At 39.9% G+C, this 17,974-nt stretch overlaps 1 protein-coding gene across 1 annotated transcript; it reads left to right on the top strand.

Annotated features, from left to right (window-relative positions):
* Positions 1–1,478: 1,478 nt before the first annotated feature.
* On the top strand, positions 1,479–6,215 carry LOC138588950 (ras association domain-containing protein 8-like). The gene is made up of 4 exons (XM_069659211.1): positions 1,479–1,568; positions 4,306–4,359; positions 5,010–5,039; positions 5,556–6,215. Exons 1-4 carry the CDS (start codon positions 1,479–1,481, stop codon positions 6,213–6,215), a joined length of 834 nt encoding a protein of 277 aa, XP_069515312.1.
* Positions 6,216–17,974: the final 11,759 nt, after the last annotated feature.

The following is a 17,974-nucleotide window of genomic DNA, read 5'->3' as shown; positions in this document are numbered from 1 at the left end:
CTGAGTCAAGTGACGAAGATGAATCTCAGACATCAGAGGAACCAGAGACACAGCAGCAGGAGGAGAAGGAGGAGGAGCTGGATGTAACCAGGGGGTCATATCAGACCCCCGTAACGCCACTGGTGGAGGATGAATCACCAAGGACTCTTCCCATGAAAAGCTTGAAAGCCACAGCTTTTAAAAGAATCAAGTCAATCCTGGAGGCCCAAACAAATGATATCGCTGTCTTTGATGGTGATAATGAGGTTTCAAAGGAAGAGTTAGGCCTGCTTGTGTCCAGCTCTGACAAAGACACAGACCAGGCAGCTTCTGACATTGTGGAAGTTATTATGGCCAACGCTGAACTGGAGTCTGAAGACCCACCTCACTGGAGATGTGTGTCAGTGATCTCATCTGAACCAACATCCTGCTGGACAAAGGTGTTGAGAAGAATAGAGGCCTTTTTCATCCAAAAGTTTGCCAAGAAGTCAATCCTCAACGTCGTGGCAAAGCTTCAGAGAGTGTTCCAAGACATCTTACCAAAGAAAGACAAAACATCGATGAAGCTGCTAATCGACGGCGTGGACTGCCTGGTGGAGGACATGATCCCACCAGAAGAAGAACAGGACGGGAGAGCGGGCACAGATGTGATGTGTCTGTTCAGGAGAATGGCCAGAGACATCACTAACGGTCTGCATGAATTCACACAGAAGATGCTGGGTGAATTCATATTCAATAACCTGAACCCACAGAAGAAACAAAAGGTGCACATCATGGGTTTTATTCGCACCGAATTCGACAGGCTTATGAAGCTGATGTGGAACTGGCTCAACCAGCAGGCGGGGAAGTATGAGAGGAGTACACACCCGTCTACTGGTGCTCTGAGGCTGATTGAGGGAGTTGTGAAAAGTCTTTCAGGACCTAAAGCTTCTTGGTTACAGGAAGAAACACAGACGACACCCCTGTTAACCGCAGCACCAGCTTCTGTCACTGATGAGCCAGCTGTCATTGACAAAGCAAAGGAGACAGCACAGCCAGCAACAGGTGAGACGGAAGGACTAAAATGGGACAAACTGACCTGTGAGGTTATGGTGTCAGGGCTGGCATATCAGATTCTTAAAAAACTTAAGCTTTACCAGCCCAATGACATCTTCAAAGAAGACCTCAGAATAATGACAGAGCTGCTCATGGCAGAGATGGAAGGCTCCAAGATCGAGGTCAGTCTTAGTATTGACAGCATTAATAAGACTTCGAAGGCAGTGTACAAGGAGCTGTGTAAAGATCTAGGTGCAGAGGAGATCTGGAGGAGCATGCTGCTGCAGCAACAGACGGTCATGCAGCACATAGTGGGAACCTTAAAGAGACATCTGGAGGCTCCAAAGAAGAAAACCGGCATCAAAGGGTTCTTCCGATCCGTCTTTAAGACCGTGGCCAAGCCGTTCACTGCCATGTTCCAACGTAGCTAGTCATCATGGGTTTTTTCTTTGGGTAGGTGGGACATGATGCAGGACTTCAGGCCCCAGAGGGCGTCAGTGTTTAACTCGCAGCAAGGAGGTGAAGGTTCACATCAGAGCCTTGACCCCATTGCTGTGAGGAGGCTCCCTGTGTAGGCATGGGTTTACTCCGAGCGCTTCGGTTTCTTCCCACAGTTAAAATAATTTAGCAAAAAAAAGTTAAATTAAAAAATCTGAAAAAATCTAATCAAAATGAAGTCCTGTATCATGTCCAGCTTCTTCTCTGTGCTACCAGCCACACTTGGTTTCTTCCCACACTTAAAATAATTTGCCTAAAAAATTCAATTAAAAAATGTGAAAAAATAAAAATGAAATTTGAAAACTTAAATTTCTCATACAATATCTTTGTTTGCATTAAAAACTGTAGAGTTGTCAGTGATCTACAATGTGTATTTAAATAAAACACTAGAAACGGTTCTAGAACTTAGATGTGAACATGTTGTTGGCTGTGTCAGCAGCAGCATTAAATATATTTTGGTTTTTGCCTCTGTGTCTGACAAACGATCACACTTGGGGGGGGAACTCTCCTCATATTTTACAGCCGACACATTCAATCTTGTCAGAGGCCTTTTGACAACCGAAATGGCCTTTGAAACATTAGTAAAGTTATAAAAGTGTAAAAAAATGTCGATAGAAGAAATCCAAACCAAAAAAGAAGCAACGGGTCAAACTGAATATTCAAATGATTTAAAGCAATATCATTGTGATTTTATCTTTAAAAAAAACTGCTCAGATTCTCAGTTTATGGTGTCAACATTGTTTCATTATAGATACAGTACATCATTAGTTTATTACTAAATCATATAGCCTGTCAATTGTTATGTCTGTTGTTAAGCAAAAAGCATATTTCATTGATTCTCGTGGCTGGGAAATGAAAACATAATCAAGTGCAGATAATATTACTCCCCATGGCAATGGTAAATAAAGAGTAGAGCCTCAATGTGCAGCTTACATTTTTAAAAACACACTTTTAAACAACATTTTGTCAAATTCAGCTGCATCAAAGTTAAACTTGCTTATATATTTGGGGTTTTTTGGCCATTTTTACTGTAACTATAAGTGTGCTGTATTGTTTATTTGTATTTTTAATGTGCAGGTTAAGTTAGTAATAAAAGTGGAATATTGTCTTTAATATTTTTAACAATAAAATGTGATAAAAATTTCAAAATAGACACTAATGTAATTTCTTTCATGTCAGTTGCCCTACTCAAAAAAATAACTGAAATCACAACTTGAAACTTGAGTGTTAAATATGCGTTAGTGTTAAGGTATAACAGTACTGGTTTAAATATCCTACAACTAATTTAAAATTGTATTCATACCATGAACCCCCTAAAGTGTCCCCATCCTCATCATTTGTTTGTCCTAATTACTTTAAATACATTCTGGCACATTTAAGTCCCTGAAAAACTCACCTGCTCTCGGCTACAGTAGCTCTAGTGCAGTTTCTGTGTCCGCCAGCAGGTGGCAGTAGTCGCTCTGTAGAGACAGCGTGTGGTGCTGTAATCCATACGAGAGCAAGTTAAACAGATTTAAACGGTTGTGATATATTTTATCCCAGAGTGTAAAAGGCTGCATTTAATGTTGTTTTGCTTTGATTTCAGGTATGACGGTTTAAAGCAACACCAAACACATACATACATCTATAGACATAAATAAGTGTGTTTAGTTTTTATTGATATTTCGTGACAATTTTTATGTTTAGCAGGCTAAATTAAGCGGACTTTTCTGGACAACCACACCACCCTAACTTTTAACATTTGAATAAAAAGAGCTGAGAGCTACAAATCTACAGGGGCAATATATTATTTTAAATACATTACATTTTTTATATTTCTATTCTGGCTCTTTCTTCATTATGTAAGTCATAACAAAGAGTACGGTATAGACCTGCTCTAAAGTGTCTTGAGATAACTTGGGTTATGATTCGGCGTTATACAAATAAAATTTGATTGATTGCTTGATTGATAGTAACAGTCTGCTACACACAAAATATTTCAACAGAGTAATGGAAACTTAATAAACATGTATGTAATGTTGGTTCACACTTTCTGAAAACGCAGCAAAAGAAACAGTGAATACAGTCTTTGACTCCATCAACGAAAATCAACTAATGAAAAACATTTTTTAACTCTTTTACTGAGCCCCAAAATTGGTCTTTGATTGTAAAATCAGTGAAGGTAAAAAGAAGTCAGAGTCAGGGTGTATCTGTAGCTCAGCTGTTCGAGCACTTACCTGACACTAACCCTTCTGGAGGTTTCTGGGGACATTTCATGTATTTTTATTATAATTCAGAGAAATATTGTATTTTACTACAATTTAATACATGTCAAGTCATTTGCATAATAACTAGCCTTCTTTTGATATTTTAAGTACAATTTTTCACACAGGAGGAGCATATTTGCTCTTGACTGTTTTACTTGGTAATGACTCGGAGTAGTTGTTCCTCCACTGCAAAACAAAGTACTTTATCACTTGATGCAAAAACAATATTAAAATTCAATAATGCAATATATCAGTCCTGTCCATTGATTTGCAATATTGCCCGCAAGCTTTATTAAAACTAGAAGAAACAACAAACTAAACCTCTGACTAGAGACAAATGTAAAACCCTCACATGTATATCCTACATCACCAAACTCCAGTGGTGTGGATTTTATTTTTGGGGTCTTTTCATAGCTTATGTTTCCTGAATGGTTAATGCGTGTATTGATTTCATGTTTTAAATGGATATATATTGTTTTCTATTGAAATTGCATTACACATACAGTTTTCAGATGTCTCCGTCTGTCTCCTTGCAGATCACTTGTAGTGCTGGAACAGAGTGATGGAGCTGAAGGTGTGGCTGGAGGGTGTGGTCAGAGTGGTGTGTGGCCTGTCACTGAACACTTCCTGCCAGGATGTCGTTATAGCTCTTGCACAATCAGTTGGTAAGTGGCTCAGTTTTTCTTTCGACACAGGCTTGTTCACATATTCTAATGAGCTTTATCAGATAGGAATCTGTAGAGGGTTTGGTTTGGAGGAATACCGACTTTCCCTAAAGGTAGTCTAGATCAAAGATTAGAAATAACTCAATGACACGTCTGTTAGAATAAAGACAAAGGTCGGAGTTACAGTCCTATGTTTTATTCTGGAAAAGTTTTACTGGTTTCCATATCACACACTCAGATCACACTTATACAGGGATGAGACATCTGTAGAAGTCCAGATGTGTATATAGGCTGTGCCCACTCACTCAGGTAGCAGAGGCGCAGGTACAGGACGGTCAAAGGTAGACGGGAATTTCCAAAAAGGTTTTGAACTTACCAAAAGATGGATTTTCTTGTTTCTGACCATGAAATATATTTCAGTCAGACAACTCACTTTGTTATAGTTTGAAATGTTTGTTGCAGCAGCAGAACACAGCTTGTGTTTGGCGTCCAGGCTCCGACCTCATCACTCCTCGCCGATTTATTTTACATGCTGAAATTGAGGAGTGATGAGATAACATCTTGAACCCCCCATTCGGACGTGCAGGTGGATGCTGGGGTGGTGGTGGGGCTGAAAGTAAGAGCGCAGTAATGGTGCAGGGCAGCGATGGCAATGACAGAGCAGAGGGAGAGACGGGAAATCTTAAGCAGCTAAAATAGACCGCTAATTGGGAGGAAGTGTTTGTCAGGTGATGTGGAAGTGACGATATCAATTATTAAATCAGTGCAGCTCGAGTTGTCTGCCTGAACTAGCTCGCAGGTGTCGCTCCATAAATGACCGTCTGTGAGATTTGCTGAGCACACGTCCAAAGGCATATACCCTGATATAAATGATCCTACAGTCTTTTCTCTTGTGCCACCCCAGGTAAAAAAACAGTCCGTTTGGCATTTTAGCTTCTGCATGAGATACATTGGGCCTCTAACTTACTGTATTGTAAGTGACGTAGTAAAAAGAACGGGAAAGTCCTGTTTAGCGAAGTAGTAGTAGCCATTGATGGGAAAAACAACACAGGATGTTCATCTTTCAGACCTGGGTTGCAGTCCTGTTTCATGTTGTGGTCTGACCTTCCCTTCCTGCTTGTATTTTCTGCAGCTTCTGGCTCAGCTGGGGCAGCAGGCTGCAGAGGTCCAGTTAATTCTGCGGAGGACGGCTCCCAGCCTCAGTGATGGCAGGGACACACCCACCAGAGAGGCTCATCCTCTGCCCAGACCATCAGAACCAGAGCCCCTTAAAGGCCGCACAAAGCCACACAAAGCTCTCACCTTCAATTTGGGTCCGTCAACAAGTCCCAGGAGGATGAAATCAAACAGGGCCTGGTCTCCATCGCCTCGAGCCTCCCCGGAACCAAGAGCTTCCCTGGTGTCTCTCCTTGATCCCTTTAACACTGTCAATGCTCTTCCTTCTTCCTCCTCTAAAGAAGAGGTGTTTAGGCAGATTCTGCAGCAACAGAAGAGGCTAGAAGACCTGGAGATTCAGCTTCAAGCTCCGGAGAGGGAGACGGATGTTTGGGAGCGGGACAGATCGTCTGCTGGTCTGAATCCGGTCCCAGCCGGGGAACTGGAGGAGCTGGAGCAGCGGCTGACGCAGAACCAGACAGAGCTGATGAACAGAGAACACTGGGAGAGACAGTTACAGGATGAGATAAACACAGAACGAGGTATGTCTTCACATCTGGTCAGTACGGAGGCCCTGAAGGTCAAAACAGCACAACAGTGGATGAGATGGAGGAGCTGGAGAGGATCGAGCTGCTAGCCAATGCTAAATTGTGTGTGTGTGTGTGTAGGTGTGTGTGTGTGTGTGTGTGTGTGTGTGTGTGTGTGTGTCTGTGTCTGTGTCTGTGTCTGTGTGTGTGTGTGTGTGTGTGTGTGTGTGTGCCTGTCTGTCTGTCTGTCTATGTGTGTGTGTGTGTGTGTGTGTGTGTGTCAGTCACTGCCAGATTATCTCTTCAAATTATAGAGTGGATAAAAATAATGTTGATGCTATTCACAAAAATGAATATATCTTAATTGAACCTGTGACATGAGACCAGATTTGTAAATTATTGATCATTAAACTTTCACATTTATTAAAAGTGTTTGTTTTATTTTTGAAAACGGTTCGTGTGTATTTACTGTTTCAGTTCAGCTCATGATGCAGTTTATTTGCGCTCCATTAGAGGGCGTCAAAGCGCTTAACTAGTTAACGTGCTTACTGGCTAACATAATGAAGGAAGTGCTTAGATGCTAGCATTAGCGATAGTCTAAAGGTAGCTAATGGGTTATAAAATATGTCGTGCTTTGATATGTCGACAGATTTCCCTCCTTCACCATCAATGGTCTCATCGGTTGCTCATCTATGGAGAAGTGATTAAATGATAACAATTAGCAGGTGCCCTTTATTTTTACCATTTACAACCTGGAATACAGCAGTACGACTTCATGCAGTCCCTCCAGGATTTCACAGCTTTTTCTGTGATTGTTGCAGCTTAAAACGCCTCGCTGCTTTTTTTTTAATTTAGGGTGCTAGCTGTGATGTTCTGAGGGTTTTTTTCTGTGTAACACATCACACATCCACTGTGAGCGGCCGGGACAAACACTCAATGAAGCCGCCTATCGGCTGAGCGAGCTGTTTGTCTTCTGACAATTGTTGTTTTCATAATCATTTGGTTTTATAACAATTGAATTTATAAATAAGGGGACATAAGCACATGTCACTTACATTATATACATTATCAATTTTCCAGAAGTTTAAATATGTTAGGCCTTATTATTTCTAGAATAACTTCATTTTCATTATGTTTGATAGAAAACTTGAAATAGAAATATCAAACATATTTATTACTTTAATTACTTAGTTTACCAAAGAAGGACTCTAACCTAGAGTGAAGTAAAACACAATAGAAATAAAACCTGACTAACTAAACGAGACTAACTGAACCGAACAACAAGTGAAACAGCACCCCTGCACCTAGTGTCACTGACAAAGAAGTCCTTACATGAGTGTGTAATACTTAAACTAAACTAACCCCTGGCCCAGTCCAGGTACGAACACGTACCTCAGAACAACACACACGCTATAAACTATAAACATATAAAGTGTAGCTGCCCTCGGCATCAATGACACAGCGGTAGTGTTCGACTGGTGCTCAATCTGGTCTTTATTTGTCACACCGTGAAACTAAAACATACAAAACATTGTCAATTCATACTTACAGTTTCAGTTAAAATTGCTCAAACCAACAGCGTCAGTAATTTACAATGTTATAACAATTCCCTCGCTTCGCCTGCCAAGGGTTCAAATTTTGAGCTGGCGACAGGTATGCCTCCATTCACAGAAAAGCACAAACAGAGTTCAATCATAACACAATTATTTAACGCCACACACCTTCTGGCCGTCCTGCACATACACACACACACACACACACACACACACACACGAGCTCCTGGGTTGAATTGACAAAAGTTGGCGTGTGACGACACACCCGACCTTTTATACAAGTTCCGGGGCGAGCCGCTCAAACCCCGGAACCTGAATACACCGACCAAATGCCGGTGGCCACTTGTATAAAGATATCAATATTTTAATATGTAGATCGGTTTGTGCAAAAGATAATGAGTCCAGTTTAGCTGCTTGTAGCAGCTTTAAACATCCTCTATAATATGGACCATATTTTGTACTTATATTATTATAAGAAGTACATTTTATAACAATGAAGAGAAAATTTGGTCCACCTCTTAAAATGTCCCCAAGCTGCCCCCTTCAGGAGACAGACTGCCCTTCTGCCCGTCATTATGCCTTCTCTGAACTGGCAGCGGGCTTGTTGTGTGTGATGTGGCTGTTTTTCAAGAAACACTTGAGAATGATTAACTCGAAGCAAAATTAAACATTTTATTCCTGAAAGAACTTGTGTTGTAATAAAAATCCCTCGAAACATTCTTTAAGTATATGTTCTGCTAAATTATATTTAGTTTTTGTGATGCATCGTGTTTCAACAGGTGGCAGTTAATGTTATTATCTTATTGTCTGGGTCCCTTTTGTCAATTTCAAAACTTAAAACGTTTATTTATATCCAAGAATTACATTCCAAAAACTTCTGAACCTTTGACAAATAAAATTATAAATAAGAGTTACAAGAATAAGCTCAGTTTTTCTAGGTGCGTCACAGAAGCAGAATCACAACAGACACCTGAACCTACGAAGGCAAAGTTGAATGAGTTCCAGCCTGTCAGAAAACATTTAGTTCATTTTAAAGACGCAAACTCAGCTAAAAGAAACAAAGCGGAGCCCAACAAACAAAAGATGGAACTTAGCATTTCAGTCATCCCAACAGAGACCCTTAGTCCCACATCCACATGTTTCTGGACAAGCTGGCGGCAGCACAGCGGGACAGTTTGGAAAACGGGTCTCACGACAAAAACATAAAAGAGATTGTTTCCGAGATGTGCGTGGATCTTATCCAAATACATTTATAAGGCATTGGAGAAGAGGGACTTGCAGCAAAGTCAGCCAAAATCATTCAGAAGCTCCTAGATTCAACAAGTCACAGAAAACCAAGTCCACAAGTTTCTGGGTGTCACTGACTCATGCAGAGGTGTTCGAAAGGACATCTGCTGCCGGAGCACGGAGGAGGTGACGGGGCTCATGGTCAAAGAAGTGAAGGAGAGGGTGAACTCCCAGCAAGGCAGCACAGGAAGCAAACCGCTCGCCTCTAAGTCTTTTGCCGGAATTACATCATGTGTTTCTAAGCTACCGTTACAACTCCCAAAAAGAATACTCACAAAAGAGGTCCAACCTACCAAACGGGTCAATGTCCTCGCCCGCAGCTTTGATCACAGCATCCAAGTGAAAAAGAAAACAGTTTAAATGTAAGACAGGAAACAGATATTGGTTGATAGATAGACAGACAGGTACTTTATTGATCCTGAGGGAAATTCATTTGGCAAACTTTAGCAACCACGAGACTGACACCAAAGCATTCAGGACAGAACAGATGATTTCAGCAAAACTGTAGTTATTCCTAATATGCTGTTGCGAAAGGATTAAAGCCCCAAAACATCTTTCGACACTTTTGACAGTTATTTTTCAGGCATAGGCACCTGCACTAGCCATTGACTGCTGCAAAAATAGCACATTCTGTGGACATGTCTCTTTGCTGCTGTTCAACACTGGAAATTTCCCCATTGTGGGATCAATAAGGGTTTTCTTATTCGATTCCTTATCCTACAAAATGCAGCTAAAACACAAAAAGAAATTTACCGAAAGTTGCCACAGCTCCTAACTGACACAACCGCTGCATGCGAGCTGCTGACACACTTCAGGTAGAAGCCGGACGATGCTAGTTTGTATAGAGTCGCTCTCATTGGTTATGTGACGTGGCTACGTGAAAGCTAACGCTGATTGGTTGTTTGATTTAGACCGGACAATTTTTTTAACAAACTCGATACAAAGGGGCAGGCGCTCACAGTCACAGATCACAAGTCAACATCATTTCAATTTGATATTATTAGGGAAATGCAACGATCAAAATGTGTTATTTTAACCAAATTCTTATGAGATAATGTTGCCTGCTGTAGCTTTAAGTGCTGCTGGGTGGCAATTGTTGAATGACCCATGGGTGACCAATACATTTTTTCTTACACATAGTTTATCTATATATCAAACGTTGATTATTAATATGAAAAGTAACTAAAAGCTGTAAGATAAATGTAGTGGGGTAAAAAGTTTAATACACAGTCTATCTCTGAGATGTAGTTGAGTACTTTAGAAGTAGCCTATAAAAGGAGCAGAAAGTAAAGTACCTCATATTAATGCATAAGTACAGCACTCGGGTAAATGTACTTGGTTACTTTTAACCACTGAGTTTACTAATGGTAGCTAGTATATCTGCTCCAGCTGCAGGTAAACAAACTGAATCCACAACTGTATCAATGTACTGTATCAACTGTAGCCTCCAAATCTGACAAGACAAAAGTACTTAAATGTCCCCAAAATAAAAGCTTACTATTTGCCAGGGGCAGTAGCGTATCTCTGAAGGAGACGTAATGTAGCAGGCAGATCAAAACTCTGTTTGGCCCATAGAAATGTAGCTGAAATCAAATGACTACAATATTGCTCAACGACTCACTTTAATGACCTGTTTGACATAAAGGAGATTTTTATTCAACTTATTTAACGAGAGCATTTTCACATGTAAATCTCGCTGCTCATTCTGCTCTTTAGGCCCTACTCAACGTAAACTACAAAACAAACAAATAAACCACAATTATAACAACTTTGAAATAAATATTCCTTATTCTTGCAGGAATAAATGAAGCTATATAGTTAATAAAAGTTCTATATGAATAAAGTAATAATTATGTATTTTGGAGAAATAACCTCTGGATTTGTTTATCAATCCACATCAAGGATGAATTCATTTAATTAATCTGGGTAAGAGTCAAAACAGCGCCAACATCACCACCACTCCGACTTTTTATTTGTTTATTCCATATTTTTCTAGTCAAAACAATTGATGGAAATCGGTTGCAGCAAATAACGTATAACGCTAAGCTTTAATGCAGATTAAACAGTTAAGTTATATACAAATTCAACATCTTTTTAAAATGATTCTTTCATTTATTTATCTCGAACATGTTTAAATGGCAACATAAAGGAAAAAAAACCATTCAGGCAAATCACAATAACCGCATTCTTTCTAAAGAGTCTCAATTCATAACTAAAGTCTGTTCGAAAAGGCTGTAGGATGAAGTGAAAAAAAACTTATCTAGTCCTAACCCTTTTTTCTATAAGCTATATCAATTCAGTGTAGGCCGAAGCATTCAAAGTAACACTTAATACAGATACCTATAGCTAACCAGACAAAAAATGTAACAACCACATAATATTAATTACACAAGATACACAGTAGTGATATTAGTCTAGTTTAGCCTTTTGTTCTTCTGTTCTGTATCTGTTCAATATTTCAGTTATGAAGATTTGTTTAAATTTGCTTAACTATTATATATAACTTTATTTATATAGCACCTTTAAAAACAAGAGTTTACAAAGTGCTTTGACAGCCAAGCAAGCAAAGCAAAGCAGAGAACGAGCAGATCATAAAACCTGCAAATCACAAAACAAGCAACTCACAGAACAAGCAAAGCACAAAACCCAATAGGCAACAGGAGAACCCACACAACCAAGACCAAGGGGACGAAGCAGGAAGAAGTAGAAAGAGTTAATAAAATAAAATAACTAAAAGAGATAAAAGAAAGGAAATGAGGCAAAAAGAAATAAAAGCTGTAAAAGTAATAGGAGAGATAGAAACCAGTAAAGGCAATAAAAACAACAGAAGAGCTAAAAGCAATACAAGCATTGACATCATCCAATTTGATGGAGGCAAACTGAAAGGACATTCACCTCCACCTATAAACTTAATTATTTATTTTCTACGAGGTCGGTTGTTCATCAGTGACGTCATAATATATCAGTTTGGATTAGGGTTCCGCATAGCCATTAAACAGAACGGTATTCCTATTTATGCTGTAAAAAGGCAAGACCTCTGAAATGAATTTGTCTGAAACCACCTTATCCTGGTTTACTGTGAAACATTTCATGTGACAACAATGCAAGTTATCATGGTATAACATAAAATGTATCGCTGTAAAAAACCATAAATTAGGGTTCTCTTGTTATTAGACCTTTAGTTTGTTTTTTGTTAGAATACGAAAATATCTTGTTATAAGATCAAAATAGTGTCATGGTTTGGACTAAAACAAAAAGGGAGAGGACCCAAGGTGCAGACCAAACAAAAGTTGAATTAACAAAAGACAAAAGGGCAACAAACAAAAGCTTACTGGGAAACAGTCCAGGTAGAAATCCAACAAAAATATCCAACTGAAAGGTAAAACCAAAAATCCAACAGAAACATAGGGAGTCACAAGAAAGTCCAGGTACAGGTTCGGGTAACAGGATCACTGACAAAGATTGGGGATAAAGATGACGACGAACCGACACTGACACAAGGGAGCACAAAGACTAAATAAACCTGGGAGGTGAAGCTAATTAGACACAGGTGAGACAATCAAGGGCAGGTGAAAACAATCTGAAAGGCGGGAAACACAACAACAGAGGGAAGTAAAACAAGACATGACATAGAAGGGGCAAGAACTACAAAATAAAACAGGAAACACTAGGAACCAAACTCAGGACTGACAGGACTACAAAGTAAAACAGGAAATTCTCTACATGAAATGCACAACTAAACCAGACTAAACCAAGACAGGAACACAATATACAAACTAAACAATAAGAACTCATGACAACAAGAGACAAAGTGACCGAGGAAAAAAGGACATGATATCAAAACACCAAAATATAAATCAACAACACAACTAAACTAGAATGACTCATAGTCTTGTTAGAACAATAAAATGTTGTACTCACAGGCTCATGTGATGTTACCTGAAGCAAAGGGACAAAGGAGGAAAACAGTCGAGGCTGAAGTTGGATTTCAGGCTGGACTTTAAAACTGTCCACCATGGTGGTCTGCCTGGAGGATGCCCAGATCCAAGCTTCAGGGAACATCTGCAGTTACTCCTCACAGGGTCCAGGAGCTTTCTTATGACGTGAGCATCTATAAAAACTCCAAATTCCATACTATACTAGCAGTACATACTGATTTGGCTAAAATGTAGTTAGTGCCTAATTTATACAAACTAATTTTTATCTAAATAGACACTAACGTTGAGGTGCAAGTTGTGGAAGTTTCGGACTCGTGCTCCAGCCAAAGTAACAGATCGAATGTCCACATATTTCTTCCCTTTAAAATATCACATCCTATTATTAAACACGTTTTCAGAAATCACAATGTCCAATAATCCGTCCAAAACTGTTTGCTTCAATCCACACCTGCCAGCAATCACCTGAAGCCCTATACAGAACAAGGCTCCAATTAGTGTTCAGTTACCAAATTCCAAATAAATACAAAATGATCCCCACAAACGATCTAAGTAACAGAAGTTCTCATGGCAGGAGAAATGAAAGACAGAAAAAAATCACATTTTGGCTCCAACATGTAGCCTACTATATAAAGTATGCAGTATGCAAACAAAAGCAAAATGTGCAGTATGCCAAAAATAACGCCACAACGCCAGTTAAAATAGCGGACAGCAGCATTCAAGCATCTCATTCACCATGAACTTTCATTTTTTTCACAGTACACCCGCATAGGCATGTTTGCTGTTTTAGGAAATTAAAGTCCATTTTTTGGAAGGGGTCATTATTCTTTAAGCTTCCTTAGACAGTTAATTTTAGAGCAATAAGGATGGCAATTGGTCCACTACCTTAAATGCCCCTTTACTGCCCCCCTCTGGAGACTTATCTTAATGCCTTCTATGAACTGATCAAACTGAAGGAGTCTGTGGTCCTGGTTTTGTTTGGATTTGAAAAAATACAAAAACTGTCTGTTCAGAACTGTGCCTTTTTGGAATGTTCAACACATGAGAAAAAAAATTAAATAAAGCAAAACATTTTCTTAAGAACTTCCTTCACTGATACACTTCACACAATTATATTTAGTTTCTGTGATACATCATGTTTCATCAGATAGAAGTTAATATAACATTACTATCTGGATCCCTTTTGTCAATTTCAAATCTCAATAAAGTTTAAAAATAAATAAATATATATATTTTTTTAATTTAAAAAAAAAAAAAGCCATTTTATATGACGTCATGACAGTCCAACCATATTAGAATTACATTCTAACAACTTTCCCAATGACGTCATCGTCAACGTCAAGACATCAAAGCCAGCCTTTGAAGTGAAATGTTATAAACTGAAGTGGTGTACAGGTCCGTTTTTCTCAGTGCGTCACAACAGCAGAAGTTATTTTAGTTCCAGCCTGTCAGAAGACATACATTTGTTTATTTGTTTAAAGGGATCCCCTTAGCTCTCACGGCAGCAACTAGTCTGCATCGTTTCAAAGACACGAACTCAACTAAAAAAAAACAATGCAGAGCCAAAACACACAAGAGGAGATGGAACTCCACATTCCAGGCATTCCAACCGAGACACTTCGTCCGATTGTCATCAAGTTTCTGGACAAGCTGACGGTGGAACAGGGGGTCGATCTGGAGAGTGGATCCCACGGAACAAAGGTAAAAGAGATAGTTTCTGAAATGGTTGTGGATATTATTAGCATATTATCCAAATACATTCATGAGATGGTGCAGAAGAGGAACTCACTGCAGAGTCGGCCGAAAACTGCAAAAGGCTCTTGTGGATCCAGCAAATCCCAGAAGAGCGTCACGGAGGACCAAGTCCGCGAGTGTGTGGGTGACTCTATTCCATTGACCCTCGCGGAGGTGTTGGGTGTTCGAGAGGACATCCGCTGCCGGAGCACGGAGGAGGTGACAGAGCTCGTGGTCACAGAAGTGACGGAGAGGGTGAATTCCGAGCGGGGCGGCGTGTCCAAGGCTTTCAGCCGAAGACTGAAGAAAATTGCAAAATGCGTCATGAATATTCTGGAAAATATAAAAAAGAATATGTCATTCCTGCCTGAGTCAAGTGACGAAGATGAATCTCAGACATCAGAGGAACCAGAGACACAGCAGCAGGAGGAGAAGGAGGAGGAGCTGGATGTAACCAGGGGGTCATATCAGACCCCCGTAACGCCACTGGTGGAGGATGAATCACCAAGGACTCTTCCCATGAAAAGCTTGAAAGCCACAGCTTTTAAAAGAATCAAGTCAATCCTGGAGGCCCAAACAAATGATATCGCTGTCTTTGATGGTGATAATGAGGTTTCAAAGGAAGAGTTAGGCCTGCTTGTGTCCAGCTCTGACAAAGACACAGACCAGGCAGCTTCTGACATTGTGGAAGTTATTATGGCCAACGCTGAACTGGAGTCTGAAGACCCACCTCACTGGAGATGTGTGTCAGTGATCTCATCTGAACCAACATCCTGCTGGACAAAGGTGTTGAGAAGAATAGAGGCCTTTTTCATCCAAAAGTTTGCCAAGAAGTCAATCCTCAACGTCGTGGCAAAGCTTCAGAGAGTGTTCCAAGACATCTTACCAAAGAAAGACAAAACATCGATGAAGCTGCTAATCGACGGCGTGGACTGCCTGGTGGAGGACATGATCCCACCAGAAGAAGAACAGGACGGGAGAGCGGGCACAGATGTGATGTGTCTGTTCAGGAGAATGGCCAGAGACATCACTAACGGTCTGCATGAATTCACACAGAAGATGCTGGGTGAATTCATATTCAATAACCTGAACCCACAGAAGAAACAAAAGGTGCACATCATGGGTTTTATTCGCACCGAATTCGACAGGCTTATGAAGCTGATGTGGAACTGGCTCAACCAGCAGGCGGGGAAGTATGAGAGGAGTACACACCCGTCTACTGGTGCTCTGAGGCTGATTGAGGGAGTTGTGAAAAGTCTTTCAGGACCTAAAGCTTCTTGGTTACAGGAAGAAACACAGACGACACCCCTGTTAACCGCAGCACCAGCTTCTGTCACTGATGAGCCAGCTGTCATTGACAAAGCAAAGGAGACAGCACAGCCAGCAACAGGTGAGACGGAAGGACTAAAATGGGACAAACTGACCTGTGAGGTTATGGTGTCAGGGCTGGCATATCAGATTCTTAAAAAACTTAAGCTTTACCAGCCCAATGACATCTTCAAAGAAGACCTCAGAATAATGACAGAGCTGCTCATGGCAGAGATGGAAGGCTCCAAGATCGAGGTCAGTCTTAGTATTGACAGCATTAATAAGACTTCGAAGGCAGTGTACAAGGAGCTGTGTAAAGATCTAGGTGCAGAGGAGATCTGGAGGAGCATGCTGCTGCAGCAACAGACGGTCATGCAGCACATAGTGGGAACCTTAAAGAGACATCTGGAGGCTCCAAAGAAGAAAACCGGCATCAAAGGGTTCTTCCGATCCGTCTTTAAGACCGTGGCCAAGCCGTTCACTGCCATGTTCCAACGTAGCTAGTCATCATGGGTTTTTTCTTTGGGTAGGTGGGACATGATGCAGGACTTCAGGCCCCAGAGGGCGTCAGTGTTTAACTCGCAGCAAGGAGGTGAAGGTTCACATCAGAGCCTTGACCCCATTGCTGTGAGGAGGCTCCCTGTGTAGGCATGGGTTTACTCCGAGCGCTTCGGTTTCTTCCCACAGTTAAAATAATTTAGCAAAAAAAAGTTAAATTAAAAAATCTGAAAAAATCTAATCAAAATGAAGTCCTGTATCATGTCCAGCTTCTTCTCTGTGCTACCAGCCACACTTGGTTTCTTCCCACACTTAAAATAATTTGCCTAAAAAATGTGAAAAAATAAAAATGAAATTTGAAAACTTAAATTTCTCATACAATATCTTTGTTTGCATTAAAAACTGTAGAGTTGTCAGTGATCTACAATGTGTATTTAAATAAAACACTAGAAACGGTTCTAGAACTTAGATGTGAACATGTTGTTGGCTGTGTCAGCAGCAGCATTAAATATATTTTGGTTTTTGCCTCTGTGTCTGACAAACGATCACACTTGGGGGGGGGAACTCTCCTCATATTTTACAGCGGACACATTCAATCTTGTCAGAGGCCTTTTGACAACCGAAATGGGCTTTGAAACATTAGTAAAGTTATAAAAGTGTAAAAAAAAATGAAGTATGAAAAGATGTCAATACGAGAAATTAGCACTCATGTTTTTGATGCCATGATCTCAGTTTGTACTCGTTTATCCTGGATTTTAATCAAAAAAGAAGCAACGGGTGAAAAGCAACGAGTCAAACTGAATATACAAATGATTTAAAGCAATATCATTGTGATTTTATCTTTTTGTTTTTTTTTAAATGCTCACATTTTCAGTTTATGGTGTCAACATTGTTTCATTATAGATACAGTACATCATTAGTTTATTACTAAATCATATAGCCTGTCAATTGTTATGTCTGTTGTTGTGAAAATTTGATTAATAAGGTTTGATAACACATTCAAATTTATAGATGGGAAACTCTAAATTCAAACATTAAAAACATTTACCCTAAAGTGTCCCCATCCTCATCATTTCTTTGTCAGAATTATTTTAAATACATTCCCCTGAAAAACTCACCTGCTCTCGGCTTCAGTCGCTCTAGTGCAGTTTCCGTTTTTCGCCAGCAGGTGGCAGTAGTCGCTTTGTAGAGACAGCGTGTGGCGATGTGATTTTTTTGTTTTTAAATACATTTTATATTTCGATTCTGGCTCTTTCTTCATTATGCAAGTGTAGTAACAGCCTGTTACACATACATTATAAAATATGTTTTTAAAAGTCAGGTGTATCTGTAGCTCACCTGTTGCGGCACTTACCTGAGACTAACCCCTTTGCAGTTTTCTGGGGACATTTCATGCGTTCTTTGCTATATTTCAGAGAGAAATACTGTATTTTACTATAATTAAATTTATTTTTTCCAAGTAATTTTCATCCCAACTACTCTACTTTTGATATTTTAAGAATAATTTTGAGTGCAGCACTTTTATTTGTATGTTACAGTATAAAAATCTTTTTA

This window comes from Semicossyphus pulcher, unplaced genomic scaffold (assembly GCF_022749685.1).
Source record: "Semicossyphus pulcher isolate SPU_LCO1_2020_fin unplaced genomic scaffold, fSemPul1.0.p SCAF_1, whole genome shotgun sequence".
Taxonomy (NCBI): domain Eukaryota; kingdom Metazoa; phylum Chordata; class Actinopteri; order Labriformes; family Labridae; genus Semicossyphus; species Semicossyphus pulcher.
The sequence above is the reverse complement of the archived record's forward strand: the minus strand, read 5'-3'. Positions and strand labels throughout refer to the sequence as shown.